This window comes from Callorhinchus milii, unplaced genomic scaffold (genome assembly GCF_018977255.1).
Source record: "Callorhinchus milii isolate IMCB2004 unplaced genomic scaffold, IMCB_Cmil_1.0 Scaffold27, whole genome shotgun sequence".
Taxonomy (NCBI): domain Eukaryota; kingdom Metazoa; phylum Chordata; class Chondrichthyes; order Chimaeriformes; family Callorhinchidae; genus Callorhinchus; species Callorhinchus milii.
The window spans coordinates 412,054-426,564 of NW_024704768.1; the positions used below are offsets into that span (position 1 = coordinate 412,054).

General features: G+C 52.2%; 1 protein-coding gene across 1 annotated transcript in view; it reads left to right on the forward strand.

Moving 5' to 3' along the window:
* Positions 1-3,620: 3,620 nt before the first annotated feature.
* The window catches only part of LOC103189572 (arf-GAP with GTPase, ANK repeat and PH domain-containing protein 1), a gene marked incomplete in the record, with an annotated part of 37,455 nt that continues 26,564 nt past the window's right edge, over positions 3,621-14,511 (forward strand). The window contains 1 exon segment of the mRNA XM_042344310.1: positions 3,621-3,879. Coding sequence (XP_042200244.1) covers positions 3,717-3,879 — 163 coding nt within the window.

Genomic DNA, 14,511 nt, shown 5'->3' on the forward strand with positions numbered 1-14,511 from the left:
CCCTAACCGATGCCTTGGAGTCCTCTGAACTCCTCTCCCTCTGGCCTTCAACCCTCACCGACCCCTCTTCTCCTCTCTCCCTCCTCCACAATACCCTCTCCTCCACACTCGATACTCTTGCCCCCATCACTTCCCGCACTGTCTCCTACTCCCGCTCCTCCCCCTGGTACACCACCCACCTCCGCTCACTGAAAAGCCAGGTGCGGGCCGCTGAACGCACCTGTGTCAAATCTGGCCTAACGGTCCACCGACAAATCTGGCTGGACCTCCTCAAAATTTACCGCTCCACTCTAGCCTCGGCCAAGTCGTCCTTCTACTCCAGGATAATCCTGGAGGCGAAGAACAACCCCAGGCTACTGTTTTCCACCACAACCCGACTCCTCCGTCCCCCCCGCCACCCCGCGCAGGTCATCTCCTCCAACCTTCACTGCGAGGAGATGCTGGATTTCCTTGAATCCAAGATCAAGGGAATTCGCTCCGCGGTCACTTCCCCTCCAACATCCACCAACCCCCCACCCCCTCCTCCCACAGTCCGACTCCTACCCATCCTCCCCTACACACCTTTGTACCCGTTTCCCCACCCTCTGTCACCAAACTCATCCTATCCCTAAAACCAACCACCTGCTCCCTTGACCCCATCCCCACTCCACTCCTTATCTCCCAGCTCCACTTTCTTGCCCCACATATCACCGACATCATCAACCTGTCCCTCTCCTCTGGCTCTGTCCCCATTCCCTTAAAAACTGCCACCATCACGCCCACCCTGAAAAAACCCTCCCTTGATGCGTCGCAGCTATCAAGCTACCGGCCCATCTCCAACCTCCCCTTTCTCTCCAAGGTCCTGGAAAGAGTTGTCGCCTCCCAACTGCGCTCTTTCCTTTCCACCCATTCACTTTTCGAACCCCTTCAGTCAGGTTTCCGTGCTGCCCATAGCACAGAAACTGCCCTGGTCAAGGTCACCAATGATATCCTGACCATCTGTGACCAGGGCTCCCTCTGTCTCCTCGTCCTCCTCGACCTATCGGCAGCATTCGATACGGTCGACCACGCTATCCTCCTCCACCGCTTGTCCTCCCACCTCAACCTTCAAGGCACTGTCCTTGAGTGGTTTAGGTCGTACCTCTCCCACCGTCTTCACTTTGTCTCGACAAATGGCTTCTCCTCCACCCCCCGCACTGTCTCATGTGGTGTCCCTCAGGGCTCTGTCCTCGGTCCCCTCCTCTTCACCCTCTATATGCTCCCCCTGTGGTGACATCATCCGCAGACATGGAGTTAACTTCCACATGTATGCGGATGACACCCAACTCTACCTTTCCTCCTCTACTCTCAACTCCACGACCACCGATGTCCTGACAGCTGTCTGTCCGACATCGAGTCCTGGACGAGAGACAACTTTCTTCAGCTCAACGTGCGAAAAACCGAGGCCCTCCTGATTGGCTCACGTCAGCGCCTCCGCACCTCAGGCGCTGACACCATCAGCATCCAAGGCCGCACTCTCCACCTCTCAAAGCCAGTCAGGAACCTCGGGCTTCTGTTCGACCCTGAGCTGTCCTTTCTCCCTCACATCCGCACCACAACTGGCACCGCCTTCCATCACCTCCGGAACATCGCCAGACTACGGCACTACCTCACCCCTCACGCGGCTGAAACTCTGGTCCACACCTTTGTCACCTCAAGGCTGGACTATGGGAACTCTCTCCTCGTCGGCCTTCCCGGCCCTCCCTCCACACTGCAGGTCATTCAGAACTCTGCAGCTCGTGTACTGTCCCGCACCAGACACCGCGACCACATCACTCCCACCCTCGCCCTCACCCTCACCCTCGCCCTCGCCCTCACCCTCGCCCTCACCCTCGCCCTCACCCTCGCCCTCGCTCGCCTCCACTGGCTCCCCATCCCCCAGAGGATTGATTTCAAGATCCTCATCCTCACCTATAAGGCCATTCACGGCCTCACTCCCTCCTACCTCTCCGACCTACTATCCCCCTACCTACCTGCCCGTACCCTCCGTTCCTCCGGCTCCGGTCTGCTCCACGTCCCCCGCCCCAACCGCCCGACCATCGGTGGCCTTCAGCCTCTCAGCCCCGAGGCTCTGGAACTCCATCCCCAGTGCCTTCGCCGCTTCCTCCCTTTCCTCCTTCAGGGCCGGTCTCAAGACCTTTCTCTTTGACCTTCAGCCTTCAGCTCCACTCTCGACTCTCTTCCCCCTCCTCGCTCCCTCCCTTCCCTCCCCTCACCCTGACCATTTCCCCCCTCCTCGCTCCCTCCCTTCCCTCCCCTCACCCTGACCATTTCCCCCCTCCTCGCTCCCTCCCTTCCCTCCTCTCACCCTGACCATTTCCCCCCTCCTCGCCCCCTCCCTTCCCTCCCCTCACCATTTCCCCCCTCCTCGCTCCCTCCCTTCCCTCCCCTCACCCTAACCATTTGCCCCCTCCTCACTCCCTCCCTTCCCTCCCCTCACCCTGATCATTTCCCCCCAATGCTCGGGTCCCGACCCAACTGTGCAGAGCCTCGGGACGTCCTCCTGACGTGAAAGGCGCTTTATAAATGGAATCTTGTTGTTGTTGTTGTTGTTGTTGTGGGTGGATGAGTGAGTGAGTGTGTGAATGTGTGTGACTGAGTGTTTATGTGAGTGTGTGTGGGTGTGTGTGAGTGTGAGGGGGGCGGGGCTCAGGGACGGAGCTGAGGGGCGGGGCTGAAGGGGCGGGGCTGAGGGCTGAAGGGCGGGGCTGAAGGCTGAGGGCGGGGCTGGAGGCGGGGCTGAGGGGCGGGGCTGAGGGCTGAAGGGCGGGGCTGAAGGCTAAGGGGCGGGGCTGGAGGGCGGGGCTGAGGGGCGGGGCTGGAGGGCGGGGCTGAGGGGAGGGGCTGAGGGGGAGGGGCTCAGGGCTCAGGTGCGGAGTTTGCGGAAGTGATAGTGATACAAACGGAAAGTTAACGGCAAACACTGAAACACAGTGACTTTTATCAAACTTTACCCTCTCCCTCTCTGTCTCCCTCTGGCACAGGTCCTGGTGAGTGTGAGTGATTGAGAGAGTGTGAGTGAGTGTGTAAGTGAGTGTGTGAGAGTGAGTGTGTAAGTGAGTGTGTGAGTGTGAGAGAGTGAGTGTGAGTGAGTGTGTAAGTGAGTGTGAGTGAGTGAGTGTGTAAGTGTGAGTGAGAGAGTGTGAGTGAGTGTGTAAGTGTGAGTGAGAGAGTGTGAGTGAGAGAGTGTGAGAGAGTGTGAGTGAGAGAGTGTGAGAGAGTGTGAGTGAGAGAGTGTGAGTGTGAGAGTGAGTGAGTGTGAGAGTGAGTGTGAGTGTGTAAGTGAGTGTGTGAGTGAGTGAGTGTGAGAGAGTGAGTGTGAGAGAGTGAGTGTGAGTGAGTGAGTGAGTGTGAGAGAGTGAGTGTGAGAGAGTGAGTGAGTGTGAGTGAGTGTGAGTGAGTGAGTGTGAGTGAGTGTGAGTGTGAGAGAGTGAGTGAGAGTGAGTGTGAGTGAGTGTGAGTGAGTGAGTGAGTGTGAGTGAGTGAGTGAGTGTGAGAGAGTGAGTGAGTGAGTGAGTGAGAGTGAGTGTGAGTGAGTGTGAGTGAGTGTGAGAGAGTGAGTGAGTGAGTGAGTGAGTGTGAGAGAGTGAGTGTGAGTGAGTGAGTGAGTGTGTGAGTGTGAGAGTGAGTGTGAGCAGTATGGGGCAGCCCTGGGCTCCTGCAGTCACCAGCACAGGGCAGCGCCACAGCCTCCGAGGATGAGTGTGAAGAAGCCGTTCCCGAACTCCGCGGCGATTCGCAATGAGATTCAGCGCTTCGAGAATGTCCAACCGAACGTCTACAACATCTACAGATTACTGGACCGCGTCTCGGACCCGACACTCCGGACCACCATCAGGGACATGGTCACTCGCATCGAGGGTGAGTGGGTCAGTGTCTGTCTGTCTGTGTGTCTGTCTGTGTGTGTGTCTGTCTGTGTGTGTGTCTGTCTGTGTGTGTGTCTGTCTGTGTGTGTGTCTGTCTGTCTGTGTGTCTGTCTGTGTGTCTGTCTGTGTGTCTGTCTGTGTGTCTGTCTGTGTGTCTGTGTGTCTGTGTGTGTGTCTGTCTGTGTGTCTGTGTGTCTGTATGTCTGTCTGTCTGTCTGTGTGTCTGTCTGTGTGTCTGTGTGTCTGTCTGTCTGTGTGTCTGTCTGTCTGTGTGTCTGTCTGTCTGTCTGTGTGTCTGTCTGTGTGTCTGTCTGTGTGTCTGTCTGTGTGTCTGTCTGTGTGTCTGTCTGTGTGTGTCTGTGTGTCTGTGTGTCTGTGTGTCTGTCTGTCTGTCTGTCTGTCTGTCTGTCTGTGTGTCTGTCTGTCTGTGTGTCTGTCTGTCTGTGTGTCTGTCTGTCTGTGTGTCTGTGTGTCTGTCTGTGTGTCTGTCTGTGTGTCTGTCTGTCTGTGTGTCTGTCTGTGTGTCTGTCTGTGTGTCTGTGTGTCTGTCTGTCTGTCTGTGTGTCTGTCTGTGTGTCTGTGTGTCTGTCTGTCTGTCTGTCTGTCTGTGTGTCTGTCTGTCTGTCTGTGTGTCTGTCTGTGTGTCTGTGTGTCTGTCTGTCTGCCCCCAGTCCGGTGGCCATAACTCGAGCCTTCAAACCACCTGATGATGATCATTCCTCGGGGTTTTACATTCAAATAATATTTCCACCATAAAACTACTGCCTGACCAGCAGTTGGCTGTTTGCTCAGCAATTTGGGGTTTCGAATCGCCTCCGGAGTTTTTTTAATGAATTAAGAGTGTTTGGTGTCTGTGTTGGTCTGAGCCCTGCGGTGGGTTTGTTTTATACTGAACCCCAGGACGGACACCTTGTGGCCGCCAGTTAACGGCGAGTTTAGATTTCTTAGGCGATTCCAACTGTAAAACCAACTTCACAGACAGTCTAATAATCATAATAATAATAATAATAATCTTTGCATTTGACACAGCGCCTTATCACGTCTTTGAGACGTCTCAAAGCGCCTCACAGGATATACTGTAAAGTGGAGTGACTGTGTATTTTGCAGGCGAAATGCGATAGCCGATTGCGAGCAGCAGTTTTCCGCACATGGTGAATGAACATGTCATTGTCGGTCCCACTCAGGCACTGATACAACTTCAAAAAATAAAGGCCTTTCGTAGCATTTAGAGATTAGACAAGTTTCTGTCATTTCAGCCCTTCCCCCGGTCCCACCAAAGCGCAGGAATCTGTAACTCACGTACAGTGCTCTATTTGGTTACATTTGAATAGCTTTGTGCTGTAGTTTTGTTTATAGTTTAAAGGCTTGCGTGCGTGTTCAGTTTGTGTAAATAGAAGTTTATGCTTTGTGTTTCTATTTGAAATTGAAGTGAATTGATCGCTGGTCTCTCGTCATTTGCCTGAAATGGGAAATTCATCCATTTTGTGTCACGGCCACTTTTGATTTATTCACACAATTAATCCAACATGAAGTCAGAGAATCATTTCCTTTGGAAACCGTCAAGATCAAACACCAGTAACGTTTCAGCCAGAGATGGGTGCTGGGCGATGTTTGGTGGTTTTTGTCCTCTTGAGAAACATCCTTCCAACCCGCATGTTTTAACCATTGCTCTGACATTAAATAAACAAGATAGTTTTAAGGGAGAATTAAATAGCAAAGTTTGTTGTGTGAGGTATGAGTCTAAGAGCTAAAAGTGAGATGATTCACCCAAAGGGAGGTGAGAAGGTGGGATTCACTGCCCTTGAAGGTAATCTGGGAGAATCAACTGGGATGCTAGAAAATAATGATAATCTTTGCATTTGGTGGTGATGCCTTTCACATTGTGACGACATTTTAAAACGTTTCACAGGATGTACCATAAAATGTAGTGACTGTATGTTTTGTTTTGCCCTTTTGGAGGCAAACGATTTGCATAGAGCAGTGCCCCACAAACAGCACGGGAGTGACCAATGTTTATTTGATGAATTGTTGGCCAAGACACCAGAGAGACTTTTCCAATAGTTTTCATAATGTGAGTCACATTGTTGAGGACCTGCCCTGCATGACTGAGGGGAGAGCTGGATGCTGACAAACACCTCCCCCACCAAAAAAAAATGGAAACCGAGCATGTCACTGTGATCAGCTCAAAAAAACAATTAAGTAAATGTTTAACATTTTGAAAAGACCATTCTGTTTAAAACGTGTCTTCATTAATATGGAAAACAGAGAGGCTTTATGGTTATTTGTGACAAACTTACTAAACTCTTTGCTAGGCAGCAAATGTTGTGAAACAAACAGTAATTTTCTCTGGCTTTTTGTGGCCATTCCAATAATCTCTTGTTGATGGTGTAACCGGCTGAAGTGACTGGGGTTTACGGTAGAGCAAAGGCTGGCTCTCGCTGTGCTGGTGATTACGGTGAGAGAAGCTTCCATAAAGATGCATGTTTGAGACAACCTGTGATGGGTCTGGTACAAGGCGGATATGATCAGTGGGTGGAGGCAGGAAGAGCAGGCGGTTACATTTTAAAATACATGGTTTTGTGGTTCACACAGGTTTCTTTTGCTAAAGATCAACTTGATCGGGTGGGGGGAGAGAGACTAGAAAAAACATGCATTAATTAGAGTTTTCCCCAACTTTCAGGGTGAGTAAATCTGCAGAAGTTTGAACACAAATAATTTGTTTGGGGTAAAATACAATACGAAATGGCATTTGTAAAGCGCCTTTCATGTCAGGACAATAAGGGGTCACTCCTGGGGGGGCTGATAGGTGTAAGTTTAGCATCACTTCCTATAGATGTCTGAAGTGTTAAAACTGTGTTCACATGAAGACTGAAAGGTGCCCAGTGGGGCAACGCTGGGTTTCCCCCTGTGTTTGGAGAGTATTTTGAGCCATATGCCATTAGGGCGCAGTGCTGGTGCCGAGGTAATGAATAACAACAACAACTTGCATTAAGTTGCACCCTTCATGCGTGGTAGCGTCCAGGAGCACTTAAATACAATTTACAATACGGGGTTTACAGAATACAGAGGGTCACACGAGAAACCTATTGTAACAACACCACAAAGCCAACTGACAGGACAGATCCTTGGCAGCTCAACCACACACTCAGTGAACCTCTGGGAAGGTTTTGATGAGACTCGATTTCAACCCTGAAAGTTCTTTTATTTCTGCAAAGTTCCTGTGTGCCCACGACTCTGAGTTGATGAGAAGTTCTGTGTGTGCTGCGTAACATTGTTGTCTGTATAGTGCAGGTGTGTGCCTGTGTGCAGGTGTGTGCCTGTGTGCAGGTGTGTGCCTGTGTGCAGGTGTGTGCCTGTGTGCAGGTGTGTGCCTGTGTGCAGGTGTGTGCCTGTGTGCAGGTGTGTGCCTGTGTGCAGGTGTGTGCCTGTGTGCAGGTGTGTGCCTGTGTGCAGGTGTGTGCCTGTGTGCAGGTGTAGACCGGGGTGTGCCTGTGTGCAGGTGTGTGCCTGTGTGCAGGTGTAGACCGGGGTGTGCCTGTGTGCAGGTGTGTGCCTGTGTGCAGGTGTGTGCCTGTGTGCAGGTGTAGGCCGGGGTGTGCCTGTGTGCGGTGTGTGTGTCTGTGTGTGGTGTGTGTCTGTGGGCGATGTCTGACTGTGTGTGACTGAGTCCAGTTGACTGTGTGTCTGTGTGCGGTGTGGCTGTGCTGTGTGTGTGCGGCGCATGTCTGTGTGTGTGTGTATTTATGTCTGTGTGAATATATGTGTGTGTGCTGTGAGCCGTGTGCTGTGTGACTGCTGACTGCATGTCTGCATGTGGCGTGTCTGTGTACTGTGTATTGTGTGACTGTCCTGTGTGACTGACTGTGTGCTGTGTGTGTGACTCTGTGCTGTTATGTGCTTTTGCCAACAGGAACATTTAACTTCAACCAGGATCCTCCTGACCCAGCCCATGCTCACACTGGCTTGTGGCCAATGTATAAGCAGCCAGAGTGTGTGAGTGAGTGTGTATGTGTGTGAATGAGTGTGTGTGTATATGAGTGTGTGTATATGTGTGTGTGTGTGTAAGTGAGTGTGTGTATGAGTATGTGTGTATATGTATATGTGTGTGAATATGTGTGTGTGTGAGTGAGTTAGTCCTTTCTCTCTCGCCATTCCCCTTTGAACCCTTCCAATCCGGCTTCCACACTGCCCACAGCAGGGAAACGGCCCTGGTCACAGTCACTAATGACATTCTGACCATCTGTGATCAGGGCTCCCTCTGCCTCTCTGTCCTCCTCGACCTCTCTGCCGCCTTCGACACTGTCGACCACTCCATCCTCATACACCGCCTCTCCTCCTCACTCAATCTTCGCGGACCTGCCCCTTGTCTGGTTCGATTCCTATCTCTCTCACCGTCTCCACTTTGTTGCCTCTAACGGTTTCTCCTCCAGTCCCCGCACTGTCATGTCTGGCGTCCCCCAGGGCTCTGTCCTTCTCTCCTCTTTAATATCTACATGGTCCCCCTCGGTGACATCATCCGCAGACATGGGGTCAACTTCCACATATATGGGGATAACACCCAACTCTATCTTTCTGCCCCCACCCTCAACTCCAGGGCCACTGCAGTCCTGACAGACTGTCTGTCTGCCCCCACCCTCAACTCCAGGACCACTGCTGTCCTGACAGACTGTCTGTCGGATACCAAGTCCTGGATGAGGGCAAACTTCCTACAGTTGAATGTAAACAAGACTGAGGCCCTCCTGATTGACTCGCGCCAACACCTCCGCACCTCAGGCTCCGGCAGCATCACCCTCCATGGTTGCCCACCACAACTCACCAACTCACCGCCAGTCAGGAACCTGGGGGTCTTGTTCGATTCTCAACTGTCTTTTCTCCCTCACATTCAACCCATGACCCTCTCTGCCTTCCCTCACCCCTCATCGCCCGCCTCTGCCACTACCTCACCCCTCAGGCGCTGAAACTCTTGTTCACGCCTTCATCACCTCCAGACTCGACTACGCAAACACTCTGCGTGTCGGCCTTCCCAACTCCTCCCTCCACAGCTGCAGATAATCCAGAACTAACTCTGCAGCCCGTGTCCTCTCCCGCACCAAACTCCGTGACCCCATCTCCCCCACTCTCGCCCGACTCCATTGGCTCCCTATCCTTCAGAGAATCCAGTTCAAGATCCTGGTCCTCACCTACAAAGCCCTCCATGGCCTCGCCCCACCCTACCTCTGTGACCTCCTAACCCCCTACCAACACCCCCCTCCCTCCGCTCAGCCGGCTCTGGCTGCTCCACGTCCCCCGACCCACCCGCCCCACCATTGGCGGGAGAGCCTTCAGCCACTCTGCCCCCAACCTCTGGAACTCCATCCCCCAATCACTCCGCCTCGCCCCCTCCTTAGCCTCCTTCAAGACCCACCTCAAAACCCTCCTCTTCGACCGTGCCATTGGCCATCCCCCTTCCCCTCCCCTCCCACCCCTGACCCCAGCTCAGGTCTGAAATGCTGTACACTGTCCAGCGCCTTGGGACATCCTCCCGATGTGAAAGGCGCTATACACATGTAATCTTGTTGTTGATGTTGTGTATATGTGTGGGTGTGTGTGTCTATGTGTGAGTGTGTACACAGTGTGTGTGTGTGAGTGAGTGTGTGTGTGTGAGTATGTGCGTGTATGTATGTATGTATGTATGTGTGTGTGTGTGTGAGTATGTGTATGTGTGAGTGTATGTATGAGTGTGAGTGTTTGTGTGTGTGAGTATGTGTGTGTATGTATGTATGAGTGTGTGTGTGTGTGTGAGTATGTGTGTGTGTATGTGTGAGTATATGTGTGAGTGTGTGTGTGTGTGAGTATGTGTATGTGTGAGTGTGTGTATGAGTGTGAGTATGTGTGTGTGTGTGTGTTCCATTCAGTGCAATGTTTGAAGCTCTGATTACCTGAATTGCTCCTTTAACTCTTTGTGTGCCTTTTTTTTACTATTTGAGAAACTCAGTGTCCAGTCAGTGACCGGCCGCGTTGGCCATGTTTATTCTGGATATGATAATCAACACATGTTGGGGTGGGCGGGCTCCTTTGTTGATAGGTTTGGTAAAGTGTGGGAGGGGGAGTGTGGGAGGGGAAGGGGTTGGAGATGTCAGGGCTGGAATCTTCCTGATGATATCAATTTATTTACAAAAAACCAAAAACAATAATAAAAAATTGGTCATTTTCAATCCACGACTGTTTGTGGGACATTGCTGTGGGCAATTGGCTGCCGCGTTCGCCCACAAATATACAGTCAACTCACTTTACAGTGTGTTCTGTGAAGCGCTTTGGGACGTCCTCCCGACGTGAAAAGCGCTATATCAAATGCAAGGATTATTATTATTTCCCTCCAAAAAGTGTGGAGTGAAATGTCATCAATTATTTATCTTTTCATGAATTATTTAATTCCTAAAAATTCTGTTTGTGTCGCTGGCCTGAGGGTGGTCTCCAGCCAGCGAGAGCGGCTCCAGTGGCGGTTTGTGCCCCCCCCACCACCACCGCTGCCAAGAGCACATTCTCCACCACCACCCCCCAGCCTGAGCGAGTGAGGGATTTCCCCCCTCCTCCATACAGCTGCTGAGAGCACATTCCCCCTCCATCCCCGCCAGCCTGAGTGAGCGAGGGATTCCCCACCCAACGCTTGTGGAGTCCTGTAGCTCAGTGGTTAGAGCACTCACTTTGCAAGTGAGAGACCTGAGTTCAATTCCCGGCAGAGGGCGAAACCTTGGGCAAGTTTCCTTACTCCACACAGAGCCTAATAATATTCCCTCCAAAACCCAAACGATAATAAATTGGTCATTTTCAATCTACGACTGTTTGTGGGACATTGCTGTGCGCCATTGGCTGCCGCGTTCGCCCACAAATATACAGTCAATTCACTTTACAGTGTGTTCTGTGAAGCGCTTTGGGACGTCCTCCCGACGTGAAAAGCGCTATATCAAATGCAAGGATTATTATTATTATTATTATTATTTACTGAGCCAACAGTAACCATTCTCTGTGTCTTCATCACCAGCTTGTTTACACAGGCTGTGCCTGATGGCTGTTTGTGGTACCTGTGCTGAGGCTAGGGGTGGGGTTGGGTGCTGGGAGTGGGGGTGGGGGCTTGGTTTATGTGATCTGGGCTCAGCCCCCACCCCAATGCTCACTGCTCCCTTTTGCCTGTTAACCAGAAACCCAACAGCTGTGTTATCTGCCCAGGGTTTGAGCCGAGGAGCCTGTGTGTCTCAGGCCTGAGGTTTCAGTCAGGAACATTGCATGACTGAGACTGTGATAAAATCGCTAGACTGGCCGCCTTGCTGCGCCACAGTGGTTTCTGCTCATTTCCTATAGAAACAGCAGCAGCCGTGGGTGTCTGACAATGCAAAACCGGAGCCCGATAACCAGAGCAAAGATCCCCCCCCCCCGAGGAGACGCTCAGGCCTGGTTTGCTTCCCTATTTGAATAAAAAGTCAACTGCATCAACTGCTAGGAATCAGGAATAAAAACAGAAGTTGCTGGGAACACGCAGCAGCTATGGAGGGAGGAAAATGAGTTAACGTTTCAGGTCTATCGTCAGACTGGCCAAAGTTGGGTGGCAGACCCTGAGTCAAGCCCCGTGGTTCCCGGGTGTTTGGATTGACCCTCTCGTTGGACGAGTTTCTGAATGATCAGATCAATGTCTTTTATAAGTGGTCTTTTATCATCTAAATGGTCCAGTCAGTGCAGTGCGATGTCGCACCTTCGCACATCGCGGGACTTTTTCCATCTCACAGAAACTTTGAGGGTTTTTACCCTTTCGCAAAAGCCACATCCTCCAATTCGCCCCACGCTTGGCACATGCCAACGGGCATCCAAATATACTGCAGGACATGAGGACCCCATACCTGCACACACCCTCCCCTTTGCCCTCTGCGATCCAGAATGCCAGTCAATGTTAAAGCATTCGTTATGTCAGAATTGTTTCTGTGTGTGTGTGTGTGTGTGTGGGTGTGTGTGTGGGAGGGGGGTGTGTGGAGAGGGAGCCCGGTCACTGCCCTCCCCTCCTCACCTCAAACCCTCCCCACCACCACCACCGGCCTGGGCAGTTCCTGGCAGGAGGGACTGGAATGAGATAATCATGATCATCCTTGCATTTGATATCGCGCCTTATCACATCAAAGTGCTTCACAAGATATAGCGTAAAGTGAATTGACTGTACATTTGTGGGCAAAACGCAGCAGCCAATTGCGCAGAGTAGCGTCCCCACAAACAAGATTGAAGTGACCAACTTATTTTGGTTTTTTTTGAGGGATTATTATCCTCGGAAAAGTGATCCGCCAATCAACTAACAACCGGGTTCCTACTTACTGCTCGTAAACAGAGGCGTGATGGGGGTGGAGTAAAGAAACTTGCCCAACGTTTCACCCTGCCGGGAATCAAACCCAGGTCTCTCGTGTGCGAGGCGAGGGCCCGAACCACTGAGCTACAGGGCTCCACAATCACTCACTTGCCCAGAATTGTCTAGTTGGCAGAGGAGAGGGGTAGGAAGTCACGTGGCTTCCCAGACATAACATCAGAAAATGCTGCAGTGACGATCCTCGCCTGTGACTTCACCTCTTCCTGTCCCAGTGATCAGAAACAGCTACATGAGAAAATTCCCCACATGTCAGTGTCTGTTTAACAGAGAATTTCTTTATTTAGAAGCAGAGACATTTCAACAACAACCACAAATGACATTTACACTGCGGCTTTCACTTCAGGAGGACGTCCCAAGGCGCTGGACAGTCAGGGATCTGCACCTGAGCTGGTGGTTGGGATCAGGAGGTGGTGGAGTGGATGGGAGGGGAGGCGTAAGAGAGTGAGCGAAGGTTTGGTTGAAGAGGAGGGTCAGAAAATTTATAACACAGAAAAGAGGCCATTCGACCCTTGGTGTGTGCTGGCTCTGAAAGTGCAGTCCATTCAGTCCCATCTACCGGCCCTTTCCCTCTGACCCCATTTAAAGTTCATATCTCACAGACTCGGCCTCTGCCCTCACACAGAGTTGGGTCGCGCTGCCGTGTCGCAGGCACCGACCTTCCAATGAGACATTAAGCCAAGCTCCCGGCTGTGCCTGTTCAGGTGAATAATAAAGAACAAAGCTTCGGATAAATTGGTTGTATTCAGTTCAATCCAGTTTCTGATGTGCACAAATTGTCTGCCAACACATTAGTCACTACGCTCAACTGCAATTTTCAGTGACGTATTTTGAGACATAATGATGTTATAGGCACTGTATTAATCGCAAGGATTGTTATAATAATCCTAACGTGATATCTATATCAATCCACCACGTTTGTGGGACCCCGCTGTGTGCAGTTGACTGTCGAGTTTCGCCCACAAAACAGTCACTACACTTTACAGTATATCCTGTGAAGCACTTTGAGATGTTTTGACAACGTGATAAGACGCTTTATCAAAATCAAGGATTATTTTTACTGTTATATAAAACAATTTCCAGTTATTGTTATTGTAAAGGAATAGTTAACGTTCAATAGTGAAATATTCTCTCCTTAAGTCTGTATTCGCACAAGTCGGGAACGTCGGGAATGACAGGCCACAGCCCCGGCTTCCTGCAGACACAGCTTTGTGCTGTTCCTCATTAATTATTCAATCCCAAGGAAACCGGCCTTTTGTCGCGAGGATGAGCCGTGTTATTGTAGCCTTCCCCGTGGCTGAGTGTGTGTACATCATGTGTCTGTTTATCATGTGCGTGTGTGTATTGTGTGCTGTGTGTGTACATTGTGTGCCTGTATATTGTGTGCTGTGGTCTGTTTATCATGTGTGTATGTGTGTCATGTATCTGTATACACTGTGTGCTGTGCGTGTATGTTGTGTGTCTGTGAGATGTGTGTGTATGTTATACCGTGTGTGTACAATGTGTGTATGTACAATCACTGAATTTAAAAATGTTAAGATCACAGGCTGAGACCGGGTGGAATTTCGGGCCCCTGTACCCCCCCCCACCCCACCCACCCACACACAGCTGCCAAAATATCAAAATAGGCAGTGGGGTGGGGGGCGGGTGGTGTTGAGGGGGGGCAGGGATGGGGGGGGCGTACGGTGTGGGGGGGGGTGGAGGCAGTGGGGTGGGTGGTGTTGAGGGGGGCGGGGGTGGGGTGGTGTTGAGGGGGGGGTTCGATGTGAGTGTGGAGGGAGGCAGTGGGGTGGGGGGTGCAGCAGTGTGGGGGAGGCAGTGGGTGGGGGTGCAGTGTGGGGGGAGGGTGTGGGTGCAGGTGGGGGAGGCAGTGAGGGTGGGGGAGGCAGTGGGGTGGGGGGTGCAGTGTGGGTGGGGTGGAGCGGGTGGGCTGTTGGGGGGAGTGGGGGTGCGGTGTGGGGGGAGGCAGTGGGGTGGGGTGCGGTGGGGGGAGGCAGTGGGGTGGGGGGCGGTGTGGGGGGGTGAGGAGTGGGGTGGGGGGGCGTGTGTTGAGGGGGGTGGGGGGAGGCAGTGGGGGGGGGTGGGGGAGTGGGGGGAGGCAGTGGGGGGGCGGTGTGAGGGGGGGGGGTTGGGGGGGAGGAGTGGGGGGGGGGAGGGGGGTGTGGGGGGGGGGGGGGGGTGTGGGGAGTGGGGGTGGGATGGGGGTGGAGGGTTGTGGAGGGGGGTGGGGGTGGGGTGGGGGGGCAG